The sequence below is a fragment of the Phyllobates terribilis genome, unplaced genomic scaffold (genome assembly GCF_046119375.1).
Source record: "Phyllobates terribilis strain yellow unplaced genomic scaffold, ASM4611937v1 Scaffold_4__5_contigs__length_816908805, whole genome shotgun sequence".
Classification (NCBI taxonomy): Eukaryota; Metazoa; Chordata; class Amphibia; order Anura; family Dendrobatidae; genus Phyllobates; species Phyllobates terribilis.
The window spans coordinates 200,930,148-200,956,887 of record NW_027362764.1 but is presented as its reverse complement, the minus strand read 5'-3'; the positions used below and the strand labels follow the sequence as shown (position 1 = coordinate 200,956,887).

Sequence of the window (26,740 nt, the reverse complement as noted above, 5' to 3'; positions counted from 1 at the left end):
AATCAAACTACAATGAAACTTTTACTTAATCTCTTAGCATTATTGGACATTTTTCTTCCATGTAATTAATTTATGTACATGTACACTTACTTCAACTTGGACAGCTGTTGGAGGCACAGGAGTATACTGGGGAATATATGTCCCTTGCATAGGTGCAGCAGCAGTCATATACTGTACAGACAGAAGCAAATACACATAGTATCATTTAATAAAAATGATAAACAAAGCAAAATGTTACTTATTCATAAATTTGCATTTTATCTTCATTATATGGTACAATATGGTTAAATAGTTAAAAGAAACATCAGATCTTTGTCAGGAAAAGAGAAAAAAAGAAGCTGTTAACTGTGAGTATCAGCTCTAGTATCTCTTTTTTCATTTTGTATTTGATTACATCAAAATGCACTCCTTAACAATGACATTGCAACAGCAAGAAGGAAAAGTCATAGTTTTATTAATGTTACAAGATTGATAGTCATGTTAATGATATGCAAATTATGAAATAATTAAAACAAAATTTTCAAAACATTTTGATTTATTCAGTATTGAGTATGAGAGCCACATGCAGAATTAAACGCATTTATACATCCTATCATTAGAGATAAGCTAATAGATTTCAGTGGAATTGAATTCTACTTGAATTTTGCAAAAAATTTGCATGCAACAATATGAAGATTTTTAGTAATCTGCTTCTACATGAATTCAACAAAATGGCAGTCACCGGCTGACATTTTTATGAACTATGAATGGCCATTAAAAGGTTAAAAAAACAAAAACTTAACCTCATCTCGCTGCTTATTTCTCCAGCCTCTTTGCTACTTACCTTCACTCGTCTGGTTCTGCGCATGCACTCGTAATGTCACAGCGCATGTAACATCATGACATTGTGACCCTTTTGTGCAGAAACCTCATAGGCCTTATCAGATCTGAATGTACAGTAGTGTTCAAAATAATAGCAGTCCAATATGACTAACCAGATTCATCACTGTTTTTGGCATAAATTATATACCACATGTCAAACAATTTACCAGTTGGTGCAGTAGATTCTAAGAAAACCAACAGACTCTGCATTCATGATCTGCATGTTTTTGAGTTTGTGTATTTGAATAATTAATTAAAAGGTGGTGTGTTCAAAATAATAGCAGTGTGGAGTTCAATTAGTGAGGTCAATCATTCTGTGAAAAAACAGGTGTGAATCATGTGGCCCTTATTTAATGGTGAAGCAAGCACATGTTGTACATGCATTTCTCCTTGAAAGCCTAAGAAATATGGGTCATTGGAGACGTTCTTCAGAAGAACAGCATACTTTGATTAAAAAGTTGATTGCAGAGAGTAAAACTTATAAAGAAGTGCAGACAATGATAGGCTGTTCAACTAAAATGATCTGCAATGCTTTAAAATGGAAAGCAAAACCAGAGAGACGTGGAAGAAAACTGCATACTACCATTTGAATGGATCGAAGAATAGCCAGAATGGCAAAAGCTCAGCCAATGATCAGCTCCAGGATGATCAAAGACAGTCTCAAATTACCTGTGAGTACTGTGACAGTTAGAAGACGCCTGTATGAAGCTAATCTTTTAGCAAGAAGTCCCCGCAAAGTCCCACTGTTAAAAAATACATGAACTGCAGCGGATACAATTTTCCAAAGAACACATCAACTGGCCTAAAGAAAAATGAAGAAACATTTTGTGGACTGATTAAATTAAAATTGTTCTTTTTGGGTCTAACGGCCGCAGACATTTCGTCAGATGAACCCCAAACTCTGCATTAAAGCCACAGTACACTCTGAAGACAGTGAAGCATGGTGATGCAAGCATCATGATATAGGCATGTTTCTCTTACTATGGTGCCATACCTATTTACCGCATACCAGGAATCATGAACGAGTTTGCATATATTAAAATACTTGAAGAGGTCATGTTGCTTTACGCTGAAGAGGATATGCTCTTGAAATGGGTATTTCAACAAGACAATGACCCAAAACACACCAGTAAACAAGCAAAATCTTGGTTCCAGTCTAACAAAATTGAGGTTATTGAGTGGCCAGCTCAATCCCCGATATAATCCTTAATCCGATATTACAACTTGTGGAATGACATCAAAAATGCCGTTTCTGAGGCAAAGCCAACAAATGCCACAAAATTGTGAGATGTAGTCAAAGGATCCTGGGCTGGAATAACAGTGAACAGGTGCCAGAAGTTGGTTGACTCTATGCAACATAGATGTGAAGCAGTTCTAAAAAACTGTGGGTATACACCTAAATATTAGGTTAGTGATTCACAGGAATGCTAAATATTCAAAAAAAGAGTACATATTGTGAGTTTGCACAGACAAATGCAGACACTGCTATTTTTTAGAACAGTCCAATATTCATTTTTTGTTATTTTCTGTAAAGTAGTTAAGAATTATATACATTTCTCTTCATGTTTTGAAATAGAAAACAGTGTGCAATGTTCCCAATACATGGAAATAAAAACTAGTATAAAGATTTTGTGCTTAACTCATGTTTTTGAACACACTGCTATTATTTTGAACACTACTGTACATTTTTAGAAAATAACGTTGAATTGAGTTGCGGGGGAAGATCAGTATGAACAACAGAATTAAACTTGTATTAAAAATTATTAATGGTTTTCTGAGCAATGCTCTGCCACGCTGATTGCACTTGAGCCCACAAATCATCAAGAACTGCTGTTGGCAGCTGCCTTTTCAATTACCTACCAAAGATGTCCCATATGTGCTTGATAGGAGACAAGTCCGGAAACGCTTCAGGACATGGGAACAAATATTGGTCAGGCAGGCTACTCACAGTTGCACCAGAAACATGTGTCCTGGTGTTGTAATGCTGAAAAATGGATTTTAGGACACTTTGTAGAAATGGACATACCACTGCATTCCATGGCCAAATCAATGTAACACTAAGCTGTTAGAGTACCTGGAATGAAGACTACAGGAGTCTGGCTACTATATATTTTGGCAGCCTCCATTGCCATCTTGCTTTGCACAGTGACAGCTTTTGAGAGTGGAGGAATGAGGTAATTGGAACAGCTGTAGCTGGATGTCTGTCTAGTTATCCAATGTCGTACAAATGCCTTCTCATGGCACATATAGTTTGAGGCCTTAGGCTTGGCATATGACATACAATTTCACTTATAGTTCATTATGAATTAATCATGGAGCTAGTGGAATGGCCTAGGAGCTGTTTTCTAATATGTCAATGCCAGGCTGCATGTAGCTCGTGGTACTGTAAGCACCCTTTGTGGCCTAAATAAACTACCATGGCGCACCGATCCCACCGATCGCATCTGGACATCATTGGCAATTGTTTAGCAATGAAATATAATAAAAATACATTTTGAAGGATCAGACAAATTGTGTTGTTTATTTATATCATTACAAAATGTATCTGATTTTATTTTTGCATCAGTGCTAATATATTTGACTTTGTTTTTCAGTACTCGTGCATACATGCCGCCTGGAACTTAGGAAGCAAGAAAACTTAGCTATCCAATCATTATTAGCAAAATAGTTCCCTTAATACTAAAACCTTAAAGACTCTTCACAACAGGAAACAAATGTGTTGGAAGTATGGGGTCTGAAAAGGTAACTTCTATTATTATTGAAATCAGTTTGGTATAGCCCTTGTAAGGGAAAAAGTCAATTTTCTGTGGGATAGCTTCATTAGGGTGAAATAGTTTCTTTGTGTAAAAGATGTAGCTGCACTCACCATCTGGAGTAAAAATTTCAGTCTTTGTTGGATTTCTTTAAAATATACAGGTAAGTCAGGGAGCTTGCAGACTGCAGCCAGATGCCGACCGTTTCATGTGTGAACATGCATCTACAGGTATGACACACGTCTTCACATGCAAAACAGCTGTCATCTGGCTGCACTCTGCAAGCTCCCTGACTTACCTGCATGTTTTAAAGGAATCCATAAAGACTGAAATTTTTACTCCAGATGGTGAGTATAGCTTCACTCCATGCCCTTGATTAACAGATAGTGCCAATGGATTGGACATTAGTACCCAGAATTCTAAATATTTGCTTTGTTAAGGAAGTCCTTTTGGTATAATGCCACAGCATTTGTTTTTGCTTAGTACAGTGGCTTATACATTTTATATCTGATTATTAAAAGATAAATTTTATTAAGTTCACTGACTATTGAATTTCAAGAACAGAAATTTGGCAGTGATTATTCAGGAGCCATAGTAATAGTATTTTGCATAGAGTACACTGCTAGCCAAAAACAAGGTCACATATAGGTAATTATCACCTATAAGTAAAAGGGACATCCAAAATACAATGAACATTTTTTATACAAAATATGGGACACAATTGAAATAAAACACCTACATAGTCCAGATATACGGAAATCAATAATATGAAAATAAAACTAAACTATTTTTTATTCATGATTCTCTGGACGCAGAATTACATAGAGGTAAGGGTGAGAGATCAGACTTGAAAAAAATTAAACGGTAGGTAAATCTTTTTGAAAACTGAAGGAAAAAATAAAGTGATATCAAGTTAGTTTGTAGAACTTTATATGGTCACTGCAATTTTAATAAACTTTGCATAAAGCAATAGTAGACGCATATATTAGACATTTTGTAACATATATCAGAAAAATAAGCTTTTTTATCCATTTATGAGTCACTTTTCCTCCTCTTCTTCTGAACTCATCATGTACTATTGAAGTCTATAATGAGAGGAGGGAGAAGGAGAATGAAAGAAAGAGGCAGAGAGACACATCCAGATAATGCAGTTGATTTTTTGGGGGGAAGAGCTTGATTCACTGCTACACTGCTCCATACTGTTGCAGAATGTTCTCCATGCTACTACGTCTGAGCTTGTGCTACATAGAGACAGGAGAACAAGAATGCCTTATGTCTCCGCGCACTCTGGATAGGAGACACATCAGCTACCAGCTTAGAGGCAAATGGAAACAACTTGTAAAAAAGATGTAGGGTATAAGTCAAATAATGACCAGAATTACTGTTATAATTCAAGTGCACATACATGACAGTCTATTTTCTAAAGTCACCTGAAAAGAAAAACACAACTTGCTTTAATAAAGTAACTGGAAAAAAGAAGCCTTACTGTTCCGGTTGTCCCCAAAGAGAGGTGATTCATTTGTTGTGTTAGAGGACCCATCATACTTGCCGGTTGCATTGACATGGTATGGTCCATTGTTGGTGTTATAACAGCACCCTACAGTTAGAATTGAAATGAATATTTGACATCATAAGGACAAGTTTTATTAAAATTATAAAAGAAAATTTTTGCTAAAAGATAGGATAGATTTCAGAATATGAGACTGAGGATTATTGACACCATACATATATTAGGAAGCAAATTAAATGGGTGTTTTTTTTAAATAAACCACTTAATTTAAATGATTCAGCATTGAAAATTCCCAAATGTCAAAGTTAAAAATAAGCAATGCTTTTAAGTTTAGATTACTATCAGAATTTTATGTGTTAATAACTACATAAGTATCTTGAAAAAAATTGCACATTGTGGCACATTCATTATGGTACATTCAGGCCCTTGTATTGTTCTTGACTGCTTGATAATTATATCAATTTTTTCCCAAACACTAATGCTCAGCAAAGAAAAAAAATGCTACAACTAGAGAACAATATAAAGCGATTGTTCTAGCTTTAAAAAGGTATTTCCAAGTTGCTCTTGAGCAACTCAGCTATCCACTTTCCTTACAGTCTCCTTACTTTCTGGTTTCTGGTGGGGCGGGCACTCCTCCATTACTGATAGCTCAGATGAGCAGCAGTTCTGTAGTATTAGTAGAACTATAAAGCTATGTACAAGTGCTGTGTAACATAATATTCTCTCAATGGTTTATTCTGGAGTGTGAACTGCTATCACTATAGCTATGTATAGAGGTAACAGTGCATTTGAGCAAGCGCACGGCTCAGTACAGTGAGAGTGATGCGTAATAGGAGAAATGCTCTGAAAGCTGCTGATTGTGGGAGCTGGTGATTTTGCAAGATTAATAACAACAGCTTTCCAGGAGTGGAGAGGAAAGGGGTAAAATAAGGTGAACACCTAACTGCTGTATGAAAATCAATGGACAGGAGAGAGCTGATTGGTATGTTTGGAGTTAACCCCACTCTTGGAATGTAACTATTGTGCACACTATGGCTGTAGTCTGGGTAGACACTGGTGGCAAATCTCCATGGAAACCAGATGTACACTATGTAAAATACAGGTTTCATTCTAGGTCAATAGCAGCAGATAGAAAATCAAGTCAACTGCACGCTTGCTTAGTTTCATGTTGTCTAACTAACTGAAGCAATTTAAAAACTTTAGAATACCCATTTAAGGTAGTCTCGAAATCTCAAATGGTCTCTTTGGCTGTAGTCAAAGTTAAAATGCAAGAGGTTTCCAATAAAGATATCCATTAATTCATATAAGTATGTTTCAGCTACATTTTTTAACTGTCACTTTAAATTATGGACTCGCTATATCTTGGATTTTTAACAACAGGTAACCAAAGAGATTTGAACATTTACCAATCATACCTACTTCTTAAAATTAAATTATGCTACTAGGTACATTTAAAGGGTTATCTAGTGAGAAAAAAAAAATTAAAATAGGCTGTTACGATTTTCTAAAGTCCTAGAGGGAGGTACCTTATTCTCAGCCTCCATAAGTTAATAAAATTAAAGTGAGGCTGCATAGAGCACAACTAATTCTGAAGTAGCAATCCCATTCCTGAATACAATAATAGCCTATTGATTCCAATAGCCAACTTTTTATGCTTAATTTTCCCTTTAGCAGTGTTAAAGATGAGTGAGGTTCCCAGCTATTCTGTTCTCAAAAAAATTGAAATAGCAAAATTGCAGTTTTTTTTTGTCACAGCAACTCCATTTAAAATGCAATAAAAGGTGAGCACATCATATCTTCCCCAGATTGATGTCAGTAAAAATGTCAGCCTGCCATACACAAAACAAACATGACACAGCTTTATAGATATAAAAATCAAAAAGTTACAAATCTTTTGAAATGGCAAAAAAGTTGTTTTTTTTAAGTTTTACAAATTATTGAATTTTTTAATCACTTAAAAAAATTATACAAGATAAAATGGCTTTTAAAAGAAGGATTGGAAAAACAAAAACACAAAAATGAAAATTTCTTAATTGGGAAAGGATTAAAGGGGTTGACTGGCTCTCCATCATTGGCCTAATCTCTGTTGTTGATCTACAGTGCTGATGTCAGTGTTGATGTGACTGGTGCAGCAGTGTAGAACTGGCCCCGAAGCAAAAAGGGTGAAGAACATTTTATATGTTTTTTTTTCGTTTTGAAGTTATGTTCACATTGGCCACTAAACAGACAAAACTTAAGATAAAAATAAAATGAGCAAATACCCTGCAGTAAATAAATAAATACAAATGTTGCAAGAAAATAACATAAGGTACTTAGTTAACATAATTTTGATAAAAAAAAATAAAAGCCATCCCACCAAGTTAAAGTGACCGTATTTGGGATAGTCCTAACCTTTAGTATTAAAACCTTACCATATGCCAAATGATGTAAATGTGATTTTTTTTTTATTCCATTTTAGGGTAGATATTCTGTTTTGAATGCCTTTTATTGCATTTTATTGAAATGCTGCAATGGCCAAAAACTCGTAATTCTGGTGTTTATATTTTTTTGTTACACTATTTACCTTTCAGATTCATGTGTTTTATATTTTGATAGCTCAGACTTTTACGAATGCAGCGATACCAAATATGTGTGTTTTTTAACGGTTTTATTTTTCAAATGGGGGAAAAGGGGGGTGATTTGAACCTTTTTGTTTTTTTAAAAAACATTTCTTTTACTTTGCACTGAATTTGTTAGTCCCCTTAGTGGACTTGAAGCTGTAATCGTCTGATCTCTTGTACTATACATAACAGTGCATCAGCACTGCTATGTATAGTGAAAATCACAATCTCCAATGAATGTCAGATTCATGTTGATTTTCACAGCAGAATCATCATGACAAGCATGGAGGTCTTCTGCAGACCCCTGGCTGTCATGGCAACCTATCCGCACCCCACGATCATGTCACAGGTGCGCTGTTAATCCATGCACCCCCTGCTGGCGAGTGTTAAATGCCACTGTCAGAGGTTGAAGCGAGACTGTTAGAGGCACATAACGGCTGATTAAATCACACCGAGCCCGCATCAAAATAAGGGGCACAACATATGATGTAGCTGTACGTCATATGTAATGAAGAGGTTAATGTAGAGGGTTTATTTTAGAACATTGTTCCCCTGCCTTGCCATTTTCTTGTCCCATGCGCCATTGTCTGCAAGTTTTTAGTGGCATGAGTTTTGCTATTGCTAACTTTTTAAACGTTGCAAATATTTGCATACTTTAGTTTGTATGTGTCAACCTGCTGTCAGGTTACCTTTAAACTTTGTGGTACAGAAAAAAACTGCATTCTTAAAAAATTTGTAGAATTTATAGTCAACATAACAACATATACCTTATTTTGTAGCATCTTGTGTTAAGAAATAGGAGAGCAGAATAATTGTTCAGATAAGGAAGCTTTATACAAATGTAGTCAGACATGCCAATATAATAATCTTCAGGAGGCCATTTGTCCTGTCCTTGACAATGAGCATATTAAGTGTATGGATTATTCCCATGAAATAAAATTATCATGTATCAACAAGATATGTGATAAATTGTTGATTGTTGGGGGACGAACATAAATCACCAAAAATTACTCAATGCAGAAGACTGCAATAACCAGAGAAGGCTCACATGACCTCAGACAGGCAGTCTTCCACATAATGAGTTGCAGGTGGTTTAATGTCACATGGTATAGCACAGCCAATCAGGATGAAATATCACAACCTGTATAAAAAGAAGTGGCAAGGAATGCAGCAGCGATTTTGGTTTGAACCTACTTCAAAACTCACAACTTAGCAATCAAGATGAGAGAAATCCATAAATATGTAGCCAAAATCTACAGATAATGTGTGTATAGCAGCAGTAGTCAATAAAGAGAAATAAGAAAGCAGGCAGCAGTAATTGATCAGGATATTGCAGTTCAGCTGGCCGCTGCTGCATTTAAATTACATTTTTTTTAAACCTTCAAACATGCAAGTCAACAATATTGCTGAAAGAAAAAAAAATCTAAACCCAGTTACTGTCAGACAAAATGTGCATGTCACAAACTACTGTATTGAGTTTATTTGTCTAGTTTGACACGTGTACATGACACACCAATCCTGTGGCCTGTTGATGTTGTTTTTTGTACTTGTAGCTAGAATTTTTTCTTCAGCACTGTTTAGGAATGGGTGAATAATTGTGCTTAAAAATTCAAAAATGTATTTAAAAAAATCCAGACATTTATCTACAACTCTAGGTAACTCACAAAAAAATGTGTGTCACAAGTTACTATTTTTTTACACATATGATTTAGTAGTTAATTTTCACATACACACATGCCACAGAGAAATATTGCAGCCTGTTGTCAATGTTATTTTGGATGTGTACCTAAAATTATTTGTTCAGTCCTTTTTGGGAATGGGGAACTGTAGTTGAAAGTAGTGACAAAAGTGAATTATAGTATAATAAAAAATGAGCAGTAAAATAAAAAGTATCAATGGCAATAGATGGAGTAATGTAAAAGAAAAATTAACAATAAGTAGTGATGGACGAAACCCTGACTGTTCGGGATTGCCGGATTCAGCTGATGCTGAACAGTTTATTAAAAGTTCGGGTTTAGGTACCAGAACAGTACCCGAACCTAAACACCGATTCTATAAACATGAATGGGGGGCCCGAACATCGAGTGTTTGCCGCACTGTCATGTTCATGACAGCGCAGCAAACACTGCCTCTGATTGGCGGTAAGATCATTACCAGTCATCATAGAGCTGCGGTTCCCACACTGTCAGATGACAGCATGGGAATGGGAGCCCGAACATCGGGTGTTTTCCACGCTGTCATCTGCATGACAGAGCGGCAAACACTGCCTCTGATTTGTGGCAATATTAATACCACCGATCAGAGTGCTGAGGTTCCCACGCTGTCAGATGACAGTGTGAGCCCGCAGCTGTGACCGGATGGATATTGGACCCCCAGCCTAAAAATAGCAGCCCGCATATGCCCCAGAAAAGGCACATCTATTAGATGCACCAATTCTGGCACTTTGCCCGGCTCTCCCCATTGCCCTGTGGTGGTGGAAAGTGGGGTAATATTTGTGGGGTTGATCAACCCCATTGGTTAGTAATGGAAAGGCGTTTATGAGACTCCTCTCCATTACTAATTCTATAGTCAAATTGTTAAACAAAGACAAACGCCCAGAACAAATTAATTTATTTGAAATAAAACATACACACAGTTTTACTTTTTTCTTTAAAAATAACAAACACTGTTATACTCATCTAACACTTAATCCCTGATACCCTTGTCTCCTGTAAGAAAACAAAAATAAAAAACAACTGTCCGAAGTTCTGTCCCATGTTGTAATCCAAGTCTGGGATAAATAATTTTCAACCCGGACGGTGTTAAGATACGACCATCTCCAGCTGAAAACCAGTGAGGAATGAGTTGCTGCTGCTGCAAGATCAGCTTCACTGACTAGCGGTGATGTCATAGAGTTCACCGCAGCTCATTGCCCTGGCTGGGAACGCAGCCTCAATGATCTGTGGTGAACTTTATGACATCACCGCTAGTCAGTGAGGCTGAGCTCGCAGCAGCTCATTCCTCACTGGTTTTCAGCTGGGGATGGTTGCTTCTTGGCACCATCAAGGTTGAAAACTATTCATCCCAGACTTGGATTACGGTGAAATTCGGACAGGTGAGGGATATTGTTGTCTTTTATTTTCGTTTTCTTACAGGAGACGAGGGCATCAGGGATTAAGTGTTGGTGAGTGTTTGTTATTTTTAAATAAAAAAGTAAAACTGTGTGTGTGTTTTATTTCAAATAAAATAATTTATTCTGGGTGTTTGTCTTTATTAACCCCTCTATCCCGGGGACAATTTCCGTTTTGGAGTTTTTGTTTTTTGCTCCCCTTCTTCCCAGAGTCATGGCTTTTTTATTTTTCTGTTAATATGGCCATGTGAGGGCTTATTTGTTGTGGGACAAGTTTTACCATTGGTTTTACCATATCCTGTACTGGAAAGCAGGAAAACAAAACGGTGAAATAGCAAACAAAAGTGAAATTCCACAGTTGTTTTTTTTTTCTTACCATATTAACTAAATGCTAAAACTGACCTGCCATTATGATTCCCCATGTCATTAGAAGTTCGAAGATACCAAACATGTATAGGTTCTTTTTTATAAGTGAAGAAAAAAAAATCCAAAGTATCTTAAAAAAATAAATAAATCGCCATTTTCCAAGACCCATAGCTAGTGATGAGCAAGCAAACTCGCAAGTACTCGGTACTCGACCGAGCATCTCAGTACTCAAGATGCTCGGAGCTCACGATGCTCGGAGAACGCCGAGTACTTCCGAGATACTCGGGCGGATGCTCGGGTCCCCTCCCTGTATGTTTGGCGCATTTTGGACCACCAATCAACATGCAGGGATTGTCTGCCACACACTGTAATACTGCAGCCATGTTGGTTGTGACATTACAGTGATTGGCTGGCTGCACAGCGTCATCAGCTCTATATCAGACCTGGCACCGCCGTGCTCGTCAGTCTACTCCACAATCAGGCAGTGTAGGGAAAGGTGCTGCTGAGCTAGGGAGAGAATTGGTTGTTTATTAGTTAGTGTAGGTATTCCACAAGATTCTCTACACATATCCATCTCAACTAACAGTCCTTGTGAAGACTAATCCAGCTGCAGAGATATCAGTGCTAGGCAGGCAGGCAGGGTATGTAGCAGACTGCAGTGCATATAGCAAGAGGATCCATTCCTGTTCCGTCTTCTGGTGCTTTATCAGATATTATATTTGTAGAAATAGCCCCAGGTATCAGGGGCCAGGAATATATATATTTTTTAATCTTAATCCTGATTATTTGCTTAAAAGCAATCCAGAGAACACCGTTTTTATGCACCATTTGCTTGTTGGCACTGCAGAATACAGCCAGGTCCTTTCCATATTGCAGCGCTAAAAATCCAGCTATTTAAAAGTGTGGTTTGTCCGTCACATGGATCCCATATAATTGCGCTGAAAATTCTGCCATTTCTGGCCTCCATTGAAATTTTGTTGCAGTGTGTCAGCGAACTTATTGACACCAGTTTGCTGTAAAAAATAGTTACCTACAGGCCAGCTATTTAAAACTGTGGTTTGTCCATCACACGTATCACATATAAGTTCGCTCTAAATTCTGCCATTTCTGGCCTTCATTAAAATTTTGTTTCAGTGTGTCAGCGAACTTATTGACACGAGATCACTGTTAAAAATAGTTACCTACAGGATAGCAATTTAAAACTGTGGATTGTCCGTCACACGGATCACATATAAGTTCTCACCAAATTCAGCCATTTGTAGTGAGCGTGGAAGATATTGTCCTCCATTTAAAATGGGCAAGGCGCGTGGCAAGGGATGGGGAATTGGACGTGATGGTGGTAGTGCATGCAGAGGCCGAGGCCGTGGGCAAGCTGAAATTGTGCCACAGTGTGTTGGCCGCAAACAAAAGGCAGGCAACCATTTCCCGTAACACCAACACGATGAAAGTTGGCAGTACAACTGTTATGTCTTCCCGTGTCTGGTGGTCTTTTAAAGACTCTGCTGATAACCCCAAAAAGGCCATATGCACCACCTGCCAGGCCAGCATCAGCAGGGGTAGCAATACTGCCAGCCTGACCACCACCAGCAGGATCAGGCACCTGGCAGGAAAGCACCCGACTTTGTGGGTCAAACCCCGGGGTCCAGGAACAGTGTGTGTGGGTGACACCACTGCTTTTTCTTCTGTTATGGGTGCAAGCCCATCCCCTGTCCATAGTGCATGCAAAGATACCTCCTGCCCTGCACCCTTCGTTGCACACTCTCAACTAGCACCATCAGCAAGCACGTCCTTGTCCCAGCACAGCGTTCAGTTGTCCATACCCCAGTCCTTGGAACGCAAGCGCAAATATGCAGCCAACGCCCCACAGACCACACCACTAAATTCACACATTTCGCGACTGCTTGTGCTTGAAATGTTGCCTTTTAGGCTCGTGGAGACAGAAGCTTTCTGCAAACTGATGGCAGCGGCCGTCCCTCGGTACTCGGTCCCCAGCAACCACTATTTCTCCCGGTGTGCCGTCCCCGCATTACACAAACACGTGTCCCAAAACATTAGTCGTGCCCTCAACAATGCAGTTACTGGGAAAGTCCACCTAACCACAGACACGTGAACAAGTGCTTGTAAGTAGGGACGGTACATCTTGCTGTGAGGAGCTGCCCACTTACTAAAGACTATGATACTTTTCCAGCAACGGACCACCATTTTTGTCAATATTATTATTGTTTTATTAGTGATTTACTTGTTATGTTTTATATAGTTCTGCTAACTTGTCAGTATGTGCACTAGATTCACTTGTAAAATGTCCAACATTCCACTAATCTGTATCTCAGAATATCTGTATCTCAGGAGTATCCAACCATTGTTCCAACAGCCAGTAATCTCATTATGGGTGTGTAAATTGTAGACACTGGGCTGGCACCACAGGGGGTCTTACATGCAGTCTCAGATGAAGGCTTCTACAATATTCTTCATTGTTTTAAGCTAACGGTAAATGCTTAAGGGGGAGGGTGATCACTTCTGACCTGGGAGGGGACTGATCCCAGCGAAAGAAAGGACAGACATGTTTTAGTCAGAGTTGTGCGGAAGGATTGAAGGAAGAGGATGGAGACCGTGGACTTGGAAGGATGGATGGATAAACATGTTACCATTATGGATTATGTCGTTTGGATTTAAACTTTCTTAAAATGACTACTGCTACTGGATACCTGTGCTTACATCGTTTTATCTGCCGTCTAGAGGATCATGGACTGTGGCTACAGACTATACTGGCTGGAGATACGAAATCTGTGGGCCAACCAAAAGTTGGGAGACAGTGAGTATGGCCTTTTCAAAGCCAGTGGAACTACTGAACCCAGATTGGGAACTTGAGGACTGAGAGAACTGTATTTTGGCCATTTACCTGGAATTTCTTTATTACCATGGCTGTGATCAATAAAATATTGTTGCATAGTTAACCTGCCTAGGTGATTACTTACAACCCACAACCTCAGATCTTTACAAGTGGTGGCAAGCAGGTGGGATCACCTATCTCTGGACAGCATACCAGGGAAAGTTACTGAGAGGTGACTTAGCAGAAGAGATGGCAGACTCCATCTACAAGAGGCTCAAGAACGAGGAGCTGAGAGCCCTTTGGTCTGAGAGAGAACTAGAGTGGTTGCCGGAGGACAATCGGGCAACCCTAATGCAATGCATGGACGATTGGGACCAGGAACAACCACTTGAGGAGGTCAGTTCAGACGTGAATGAGGGACAACAGCCCAGGGCTGTCATCCAGATGACGGCGGATTGACCGACTGAGTTGAGGCGGATGCTGGACGCGCTAGGAGATCGGGAGATAGAGCAGGCGGCAGTGTTAAGCAAATATCTGGGTGTGCATGTAGCAGTACCCCAACCCGCCCCATTGCAGAAGACAGTGGATAACAGGAGAGAGGGGCCCACACCTTTAAGGTACCGGGATATACCACAGTTCAATGAGGACATCTCGGATATTGATGAACATCTCCAGTTATTTGAGAACCTCTGTATGCTGCATGAGGTGTCAGTCAGTGACTGGCCCAGATTTTTGAGTGTTGGCCTGAGTGGAAAAGCAAGAGAAGCTTTCAATAACTTGTCTTCTGGGGATCAGAGATGTTACTCTACCATTCACAGTGCATTACTAGAGAGGTATGCCATAACGCCGGAAACCTACCGGAGGAAGTCTCGGGAGACTGACAAGCCCGCTGCACACACGCATCGGGAGTTTGCTAACACACTACATACGGCATGCACTCAGTGGATAGAAAGACTAAGGGCTCGGGAAGCAGAACATGTAATGGATATAGTCATGCTTGAACAATTATGTCAAAGCTCCCAGGTAATTTAAAAGAATGGGTGGCAGATAGAAAACCACTCAGCCTGGATGAGGCTGCAAGATTGGCTGATGATTGGTCTGCTAATCGACCAGGGCAACATGGAAGTACAGCCTCAGTGAGTCAGCAACAGGATTTCACAGGGAGGCCATCGAGACCCATGGACCAGCCACATGAGGAACTGCAGGGATTTTGGACTTCACAAAGAGAGAGAGGTTTCCCAAGCCCCCAAGTTTAGTCTGTGTTGGGGCGAGGAGGGCTAAACTGCCATAACTGTGGCCGCATGGGGAATTTTACCAGGGAATGCTGGGAATGTTCTAGCCCACATCACAACCTAGGATGAGGATTGGTGTGCCACTGGGCCAATGTCGCAACCCAAAGCCAAAGACCGGTTCTCACTGCTTCAGTCGGAGTTGTGTGGAAGGATTGAAGGAAGAGGATGGAGACCGTGGACTTGGAAGGATTGATGGATGGATAAATTAAACATGTTACCATTATGGATTATGTCATTTGGATTTAAACGTTCTTAAAAGGACTGCTGCTACTGGATACCTGTGCTTTCATCATTTTATCTGCCGTCTAGAGGATCATGAACTGTGGCTACAGACTATACTGGCTGGAGATACGAAATCTGTGGGCCAAACAAAAGTTGGGAAACAGTGAGTATGGCCTTATACAAAGCCAGTGGAACTACTGAACCCAGATTGGGAACTTGAGGACTGAGAGAACTGTATTTTGGCTATTTACCTGGAATTTCTTTATTACCATGGCTGTGATAAATAAAATATTGTTGCATCGTTAACCTGCCTAGGTGATTACTTACAACCCACAACCTCAGATATTTACAGTTGCTAATGGCACACTGGGTTAACATAGTGGAAGCCTGGACCCAGTCGGACCTTGGGACGGAACACATTTCCCGACGCCTAGGATTGCGGACGTTAGGTCAATTAGAGTAGCCCCCACAGTCTACAGCTCCTGCAACTCATCCTCCACAGCCTCCTCCTCTTCTTTAGTCTCCATCTCTGAAATGACCACATCAGTCACAAGCTGGAAGCACTGCAGCACTGCCTCAAACAAACAACAGGCTGTGCTGAAGTTAATATTCTTAGGTGGCAAACCACACAATGCTGAAGAGTTGTGGACAGCTCTGAAAGAGCAGGCAGATCTGTGTCTGACACCACTGAACCTACAGCCAGGCATGGTCATTTGTGACAATGGCTGGAACCTGGTGGTGGCTCTGAGGCGAGCTCACACATGTACCATGCCTGGCCCATGTGCTTAACCTCGTGGTTCAGCGGTTTCTCAAATCCTACCTGGAGCTGCCGGATCTGCTTGTCAAAGTATGCTGCCTGTGTGACCATTTTAGAAAATCATCTACAGCTTCCGCCGCCCTTGCCGTGCTTCAGCAGCGTTTTCAGCTTCCGGCTCATAGACTGGTGTGTGATGTCCCCATGCATTGGAACTCTACATTGCAGATGTTGGGAAGGATTTGTGAGCAGAAGAGGGCAGTTGTTGACTACCAGCATCAACAAGGCAGTCGGTATTCAGTTCAGACTCCACACATAAGACCTCAGGAGTGGACATGGATGTCAGACATATGTACCATCCTCCAAAACTTTGAGGACTCCACCAAGATGGTGAGCGGCGATGACGCCATAATTAGCGACACCATCCCGCTTCTCTGTCTTCTGAAACGCTCTCTGCTCACAATCAAAGAGGATGCATTGCAGGCGGAGCACAATGAGATGGAGCAAGGAACCATAAAGGGTGATTACACACAGCCAAGCCTCATCTCATCCCAACGTGGATTGGGTGACAATGAGGAAGAGGAGGAGGAGGTAAAACAGGAGCTAGTTTCATATGCTATAGACGGTACTACCTGCACAACTGTCATACCATCTGTTCAGCGGGGATAGCCTGAGGACAGGGAGGAGGAGTAGGAGAGCATGGTCAGTCGTCCTCTTGGTGAGGACACAGAAGTCTTGCCTGTTAGCAGTCTGGCATGCATGGCTGAGTTTATGTTACGCTGCCTTTCCCGTGACCCTCGCATTCTCAAAATTTGGGGTGACAGTCATTACTGGTTGGTGCCACCTCTAGACCCATGCTACAAGGAGAACTTTATATCTCTTATTCCTGAGGCGGACAGGTCTACAAAAATGGGGCCGTACCAGAAGGCCCTTGTTGCGGAACTACTAAAAAAATTCCCATCTGAAAACGCTGGCATCAGAGGTCACAGTTCCTTGGACAACCAAGGACTACAGGCAAGAGAGACACAAACTCAATCCATCAGAGGCAGGGTAACACTGTCAAAGTTCTGGGAGAATTTTCTCAGCCCCTCCCATCGCACAGGCCCTGAGGCGCGGGGTACTCTCACAAGGAGTGCAAAGTTTGGGAAGATGCTGAGGGAGTACCTTGCCGATCGTACCAAAATCCTCCGTGATTCCGCTGTGACTTATAATTATTGAGTATCCAAGCTGGATACGTGGAATGAACTGGCTCTCTACGCCTTGGAGGGCCTGGCCTGCCCTGCTGGAATTATAACTGATAAGTGCATCCACCTGTCAACTGAAAATGCTGACAGGCTGACTCCTATAAAAATGAACAATGGCTGAATTGGGCTAGACTTCTCAACACCACCGAATGATAGCAGCATAACATAAATTCAAGTCCAGTGTCTTTTTTTGGGAGGTTTATTCCCATGTACCTTTTCACTATGGGAGACCCACTTCCTAATAATGGGAAAATTTTTTCATGAGGCCCGCTACGTCTCTTCCAAGGGGCATTGGAGTGCCTCCCAATTTTTTTTCAGCCCTTGCATTCACTGCATAGGTCAACACTATGGGAGACCCACTTCCTAATAATGGGAACATTTTTTCATGAGGCCATCTACGTCTCTTCCAAGGGGCATTGGAGTGCCTCCCAATTTTTGGCAACCCTTGCATTCACTGCATAGACAAACACAATGGGAGACCCACTTCCTAATAATGTGAACATTTTTTTTCTGTAGGTCCTCCTCTACGTCTCTTCCAATGAGCATTTGGGTGCGTCCAAATTTTGGGCAGCCCTGCCACTCACTGCATATGCCATAACAGTATAGGAGACCCACTGTTTATTTATGGGAACAACAAGGTATAGCCGGCTGATGGCTCTCATAGAATAGAGAGGGCCGACTGCTGGCCCTTTAAGAATAGTAAAGGCCACCTGATGGCCCTATAAAAATAGGCTTTGTGACTTTCAGAGTCCCTCCTTCATAAATGAAGCAGGATGTGTTTGATCATGTCTCACACACCACATGGCCAGATAAATTTGTGAATGCATTTGTCACGGTTGAAAGCAATGCAAAAGTGCAAAAATGCATCAAAAACGCTACATGTAAACATATCCCAAGGTGTGGAGGAGTATTTTTATTTTTGGTTACTTATTTTGCCTTATATATAAGTCATTACCTTGAAAAGAATGTTCCTTAAGATATTTCCCAGGAAAATCCATTTTGGTTTAGTTTTTGTATGTTTTATTGTGAGTCGTAAAAGTGGCGTAATACCTCTGACGTTTTTGACAGCAGTGACCTGGGAGTCAGAAATGCTTCCAGGGGTCTTCCCCATGATGTCCCCATGTCATTTGAGCATTGTTCCCATCGATTTGGGCAATTTTTAGGCCCTCTGCAGACCGCCGGGGGAAGCCGCCTGAAAAATGCCCGAGTTTCCCATAGACTTACATTGGGCTCATTGCTAGGGTTGAGCATCCGAGTATTCCAATGTGTTCGACCCGAGCAACGAACACCCGAACATTTTAGTGCTCGCCCATCACTACCCATAGTGTCTCCATTTTTCGCGATCTGCTACCGGGTCAGGGCTTAATTTTTGTGTCATGAGCTGACGTTTTAATGATGCCATTTTGGGGTAGATATGATTTTTTTGATCACCCGTTATTGCATTTTATTGCAGTGTTGCAGCGACCAAAAAAAAATAATTCTGGCGTTTTGATTTTTTCTCATTACGCCGTTTACTGATAAGATTAATAATTATTTTTATATATTGATAGATCGGGCGATTCTGAACTCTGTAATACCAAATGTGTATATGTGATTTTTTTTTATTGTTTTATTTTGAATGGGGTGAAAGGAGGGTGATTTAAACATTTTATGTTTTTTTATTTTTAAAAACATTTTTTTTTTACTTTACACATGCTTCAGTAGTCTCCAAGGGAGACTATAAGCTGCAATTGTCTGATCGCCTCTGCTACAAACAGGCGATCATCAGATCGCCTATGTGTAGCAGAAGTGCTCGTGGTTATGAGAGCCGACCGCTGGGCAGCGCTCATAGCCTCCCAGCAATGTCAACTGCGGGGGTCTCCTGCAGACCCTGAGTTGTCATGCCAACCCATCGGCGACCCACGGTCATGTGAAGCGGGCGCCGATGGGCAAGGACTTATGTCGTTCATCTGCCTCGGCAATGTTAAATGCCGCTGTCAGAGATTGACAGAGGTATTTAACATGTTAACAGCTGTGGGTGAATGGCGATTCCACCCGTGACTGTTAGGGGCACGTGACAGTTGATCAGATCAGCTGTCATGTCCCCGGAAAGGAGCAAGCTCATTGTCGGAGCCCGCACCAAAGGGAGAAAACCGACATGTGCTGTACATGTACAGCACATGTTGGAAAGGGATATAGGATTAGTAATTTATAGGCATCTTATTGATGCATCTCCATTACTAACCCTTGGGGTTGATGTCACCGGACAATCCAAAGGTGATATCAACCCCACAAATATTACCCCACTTGCCACCACCACAAGGCAATGGGGAGAGCCAGACAAAGCACCAGAAATGGCGCATCTAATAGATGGCCTTTTCTGGGGCAGATGGAGGCTGCTATTTTTAAGCTGAGGGGGCAATATCCATGGTCCCTTACCAGCCTGAGAATATCAGCCCCACAGCTGTCTGCTTTAGCTTGGCTGGTTGTCAAAAATTGGATTGAATCCACACAGTTTTTTTAAATTATTTATTTAAATAATTTAAAAAACAGCGTGGTGACCCCTCTCTTCTTCATAACCAGCCTTGCTAAAGATGACAGCTGAGGGTTACAGCCCACAGCTGTCAGTTTTTCCTGGCTGGTTATCAAAAATACAGGTGAACCCGTGCCATTTTTATTTGTTATTTATTTACTTATAGCGCAGGCGCCGGCAGATGAATACTCCCATCAGCCGCGCCTGCTCTCATTGTTATTGGTGACAGCAGGCGTAGGCTGATGGGTGTAGTAGTCTCATCTGCCGATGCCTGTGACCGGAGGTAAACTTTTTATTTTATTTTTTTTTCACTTTCTGACAGTTTTTTTACTTTTATACTTTGTCCCACTATGGGACTTTCACTTTTTTTATTTTGATCGCCTGCATAGCACAGGAATGGAGCACCATACCTGTGCTATGCAGACTGTCAGCGCTTCACAGGGAGAAGATAGTTTGGTCATGCACTGCGCATGACCAAAAAATCTTCCTGCTGTCTGGTGACCCGGATGTTGTCATGACGACATCGGGTCGTCATGGCAACATCCGGGAAGCCGCAGCAGACAGCGCTGGAGGCCGGAAGAGGAGGTGAGTATTGCGATCACCTCCCCTTAGCCACCGCAATGCTGCGATCGACTTCGATCGCAGCATTTCAGGGGTTAATGTGCCGGGAGTGGTGCACGACCGCTCCCTGCACATACCACCGGGTGTCAGCTGTAACAATCAGCTGACACCCGGTGGCGAACGCGCCCGCACAGCCTATGTGCGCGCATGATCGCAATGAAGTATTAATATGGGTCAGGCTCTTAAAGCACAGGGAACAGACGCGTATTAATATGTCTTGGGCTTTAAAGGGGTTAAATTGCATTTTATTGCATTAAATAAGTATTTGACACAATAGAAAAACAGAACTTAATATTTGGTACAGAACCCTTTGTTTGCAATTATAGAGGTCAGACATTTCCTGTAGTTCTTGACCAAGTTTGCCCACACTGCCGTAGGGATTTTGGCCCACTCCTCCTTACAGATCTTTTCCATATCTTTCAAGTTTCGGGGCTGTCGCTGGACAACATTGAGTTTCAGCTCCCTCCAAAGATTTTCTATTGGGTTCAGGTCTGGAGACTGGCTAGGCCACTCCAGGACCTTGAAATACTTCTTACAGAGCCACTTCTTAGTTGCCCTGGCTGTGATTTTTGGGGTCATTGTTATGCTGGAAGACCCAGCCACGACCAATCTTCAATGCTCTTACTGAGGTAAGGAGGTTGTTGGCCAAAATCTAGCTATACATGGCCCCATCCATCCTCCCTTCAAAATGGTGCAGTCACCCTGTCCCCTTTGCAGAAAAGCACCCCCAAAGTATAATGTTTCCCCCACCATGCTTCACGGTTAGGACAGTGTTCTTGAGGTTGTACTCATTCTTCTTCCTCCAAACACAGAGAGTAGAGTTGATAACAAAAATTTCTATTTTGGTCCCATCTGACCACATTGACCTTCTCCCATGGCTTCTCTGGAGCATCCAGATCATCACTGGCAAACTTCAAACGGGCCTGGACATTTACTGTTGTGAGTAGTGGGAGCTTGCGTGCCCTGCATGATTTTAATCTATGCGTTACTAATGGTAATGTTTGAGACTGTGGTCCCAGCTCTCTTCAGGTCATTGGCCAGGTCCTCCCATGTAGTTATGGGTAGAGATGAGTGAACCTTTTGATGTTCAGGTTCATCGACTAAACCTGAACATCATAAAAATGTTCGCATTTGGGCACCCTAGCCTGAACACGAACCCAATCAGGGCCCCAAAAATCAGTCGTTTCCCACGATGTCATCTGCATGACAGCGTGGGAAACAGGGGATACATCGTTACCACCAGTCACAGCACTGTGGGAACACGCTGTCAGATGTCAGCGTGATTCCACAGCTGTGACAGTGACCCGGGGTAAAAAGCTTTCTTTTGCACATGTGCAGCAATATATGGGGTCCATACTGTATGGAGCAATATATGGGGCCCGTACTGAATGGAGCAATATATGGGGCCCGTACTGTATGGGGCAATATATGGGGCCCATTAGTCTGTATGGAGCATTATATGGGGTCCATTATTCTGTATGGAGCATTATATGGGGCCCATTATTCTGTATGGAGCATTATATGGGGCCTATTTTTTGGTATGGAGCTTTATATGGGGTCCATTATTCTGTATGGAGCAATATACAGGGCCCATTATGTATGGAGCATTATATGGGGCCCATTATTCTGTATGCAGCATTATATGGAGCCAATTATTCTGTATGCAGCATTATATGGGGTCCAATATTCTGTACGGTGTATTAAATGGGGTCCCTTATTCTGTATGCAGCATTATATGGGGCCCATTATTCTGTATGGAGCGATATATGGGGTCCATTATGCTGTATGGAGCAATATATGGGGCTCATTATGCCGTATGGAGGACTGTGTGGAGCCCATAATACTGTATGGAGGAATATGCAGAAAACTTTTGAATCCCCCAGGGAACGCAATGTGCGTTGTGAGGATTCGCCATTTTCGGAGCTATTGTAGAATTTACAATAGATATCACTCATGTAATGTAAGAAGTAAGTGAAATCTTTGGCATTGTACTATACCTATATTTCTCTGCCGTGTCTGTGCATCATGAATCGTGGTAAGTGTTAAAGATGCCAACTGAAAGTCTTTTGCTCAGGGCCTGCAAAAATCTGGAGCAGGCTCTGGGAGAAAGAAATGAAAATGGGCATGGATTAGGGTGTGGCAAAGGGTGTAGCCAAAATTTGCCATATGATGTGTCCCTCTTTCTCTTCTTACAAAGTTGTGAGGTATGGCTGAAGCCATTGTCACTTGTAAAAAACAAAAATAAAAAAACATATCTCTCACCTGTCCGCTGTGATGACTTAATCCTGAGTGTCCCACGGCGATCATTTGTAGGACAGTCACATTAGCAATCATTGATGTGACTCCTCTATAAGACAACAGGCTATACACTGACACAGGAGTGTAATCACTCCTGAGTCAGTGTATAGCGCTGAGCTACCAGGAGAGAGGTCACCAGAGTTCAATCAGTTGATGAGCTCCAGCAACCTCACTTACAGCACCCCTGCTGCATGAGAATTTTCTCATGCGGCAGTGCAGTAAGTGAGGTCACATGAGCTCATCAGCTGATAAACTTGTGTGACCTCTCTCACGCAGATCATCGTGATACACTGCAGGAGTGTATCACTGACTGCTGAATAGAGCGGTCACATCTCACAATGTGGCTGTCCTATTCATGAGATCGCCATGGGACACTCGATATTACCTGGACTACAGAGGATAGGTGAGGATTATGATAGTTTATTATTTTTTCTTTATTACAGGTGACATGGGCATCGGACAGCGTGATCCCACTGCGCTGTGACCAGCTATGTTACTGCCAGTCACAGCCCCTGCTTCCCGCACTGTCACGCAGATGACAGCATGGGAAACCAGGTATTTTCGTGTTCGGGCCGACTTTTGCCGATTTTTGTGCAAAATGCTTGGGAATTCGAACACAAATCCGAATAAGCAATGATTGTGCCGAATTTTTTAAAAAAACGAACGTTTTCCAAACATGTTCGTTCATCTCTAGTTTGGTCTTGGCCATGGTAGAGAGGTGGGAGTGTGATAGATTGAGTGTGTGGACAGGTGTCTTTTATACAGGTAACACGTTCAAACAGGTGCAATTAATACAGATAATGAGTGCAGAGTAGGAGAGCTTCTTAAAGAAAAACTAACAGAGGGCCAGAATTCTTGCTGGTTGGTAGGTAATCAAATACTTATTTCATGCAATAAAATGCAATTTAATTATGCAAAAATCATACAATGTGATTTTCTGGATTTTTTTTAGATTCTGTCTCTCACAGTTGAAGTGTACCAATGATACAAATTACAGACCTCTCCATTCTTTGTAGGTGGGAACACTTGCAAAATCGGCAGTGTATCAAATACTTATTCTCCCCACTGTTTATATATGTGTGTAGATAAATAGACAGATGGATGGACGGACAGACAGTCAGATGGACAGATAGATAGATAGTGTGGTGGTGGGGCTAAATTTTGACCTGGAGCCCATATGACTCGTCACCTCACTATCTATCAGATGTTGAGTTAGTCCATATTATTGAAAGGAGTTTATATAATTTTTAAGTAGAATATTTCTGAAAATTCATGTAATTATTAGTGTTGTGCGAACATGCTCGGATAAAAAGTTATCTGAGCACGCTCGAGTCCTAATCGAGTATTTTTGGTGTGCTCAGAAAATATGTTTGCATTGTAGTGGCTGCATGATTCGTGGCTGTCAAACAGACATGCAGGGATTGTCTGACAAACCGTTAATCCCTGAATATGTTGTGGCTGTCTAACAGCCACGAGACATGCAGCCGTGGCGACGCAAACATATTTTCCTAGCAATCAGAAAATATTTGGTTAAGACTCGAGCACGCTTGGATACTCTCTTGTCCGAGCACGTTCATGCAACACTAGTAATTATTTATATCAATATGACACATATTTAGGATAACGTTTATATCAATAACAATGTAACAATATAATATCATAAAATGTGTATTTGTGTTTACAAATGTAAAACTTATAAATGAAAAGTAGATGGGCTTGTTGGGGCTGATGAGTTTAAATGAAGCACTATAAAGCTTTAATGATAGTGTCTTTCCATAGCTGCACTTAATTTTATTGTAATCCATATATTTTATATATTATTGGTACTTTTACTTAGAATTTACAAAGCTACTACAATTTTAGGACTAATTAAAATGCATGTAGGCACACTGCAATATTGTAGACGATTTGCATGTCATTACCTTCTCCATTAATCAAACCCGAGGAGTTAGCAGTCATCTACTGAACAGCGGGAAGATTCTTGACACAGCCATTTACTTACTTTGGTAAAAATATAAGAGGAGGAAAAAAGTGTTGCTCACTTAAGTGAAACATTACAGACCACCCACTATCAGAAAAAGATAATATTTAAATGCTACCAACCACAGAAAGCATTATAAATGTAACAAATTAGACTACAGGCATAACTGAAATACTGTAAAATGGAAAAATATATTGTTATTATATTGAAAAGAATGAATTTTTTTGCTACACTATTTAATTTTTTTGGTGTAACATCCATTTAAAGTAGATTTTATACAAATATATTCAAAGAAATAAAAATCATTGAATATTAGAAAAAAAAGATGCCTCTGTGGGCTAGCCAAATGTGATTAGTGATTTTGTGGAAATTCAAATTTGGCAATTTGCTCAAATTTGGTCTGGAAATTCAGCCATCCACTCAGCTCACTATGGTCTCTTTTTTATACTCATCCACAGCACGTGACATCCTCTGTCTTTACTCTGCCGCTGGAGCTTCCAGCGACAAGTCACCTCTGGAGTTGACTAAGCCAGAGTGAAGATAGAAGAAGAAGATGTCTCATGCCATAAAGAAGTGAAATAGAGTTTAGAGGAAGTAGCATGGCGGACCCGATAGGGATTGTATTGGCGGGACAGTTACGCAGCAAGGTATTTTTTTTTTCACCCTTTCCCTGACTCTTCACAAATCAGCAAAATGGCAGCTGGCTTGGATTTTGCAGGATTTGCACAAAGTGGATCACAAAAAGATGTCACAACCAGGAGAATCCAAATTTTTTGGGGGGGTAAATTTCATTGCAAATTCCATTAGCCTTGAATAAATCTGCTCATGTCTAGTAACTGGGATAAAATGACAAAGACAAGATTATTAGGTCATCAGGCTTAATTGCAAATGATCAACAAGGAAGAAAGAACTGAAATTAAGAAAGTAAAATATTCCCAATTGAAAAAATATAAGATGCATTTCTATTTATTGAATATGCAATTAAAATTTAAACTGCAACTCTAAAAAAAAGATATTAAGGGGTTGGAGAACGTTTAACCAAAGGCAAGTAAATTAAATAAGAAAAAAGAAAAGATCAGTGAGGACAGGAAGGAGGTTATAAATTTTAGAGTAAAAAGGTATACATGGTATTTATACCCTGGATCATTACGGGCTGGGTCTACAATTGAAAAAGCATTTGAAGCAAGTATTGATAATAAACTAATTTTTTACCTTCAAATAAAGTGTCTTAACCCCTTCACAATATATGACGTACATTTCCTTCATATGCCGTGTCCTACATCTTTCCTGGCAGATGATGGCTGATTTCATCAGCCACCATGTGCTTCTTAGAGCCATGGGTGGAGAGGAGCTCCGTGAACAGCTAATAACCTATAACATAGTAACATAGTTTTTAAGGTTGAAGGAAGACTAAGTCCATCTAGTTCAACCCATAGCCTAACATGTTGATCCAGAGTTAGGCAAAAAAAAAAACATGTGGCAAACACTAAGCTCCACATTGGTGAAAAAAATTCCTTCCTGACTCCATACAGCAATCAGAATAGTTCACTGGATCAACGCCCTATAACCTTTATGCAACTATGTGAATGGAAAAATAAAGTTATGGCTCTTGGAAGAAGGGGAGGAAAAAACAAAAATGAAAAAAAAAAAAGGAACATAACCTGGTCGTGAATCAGCATCAAAAGCTAAAGAGATAATGTCTTCTACAAGAAAGACATACTTGCTAGAGAAAAATAATATTATTTGCCTCTTTTTGAAGTACTAGTGTGGTTGCTGTTTAATATGCA

The 26,740-nt window shown here is 40.8% G+C and overlaps 1 protein-coding gene across 3 annotated transcripts in view; it reads right to left on the bottom strand.

Moving 5' to 3' along the window:
• RBMS3 (RNA binding motif single stranded interacting protein 3) overlaps positions 1-26,740 on the bottom strand; it is a 1,113,194-nt gene that overhangs the window by 15,114 nt on the left and 1,071,340 nt on the right. For all 3 annotated transcript variants that reach the window (XM_073678026.1, XM_073678027.1, XM_073678028.1), the window contains 2 exons: positions 5,101-5,211; positions 91-171 (listed from right to left, as the gene is read on the bottom strand). In XM_073678026.1, coding sequence (XP_073534127.1) covers positions 91-171; positions 5,101-5,211 — 192 coding nt within the window. The remainder of the gene's footprint in view (positions 1-90; positions 172-5,100; positions 5,212-26,740) is intronic.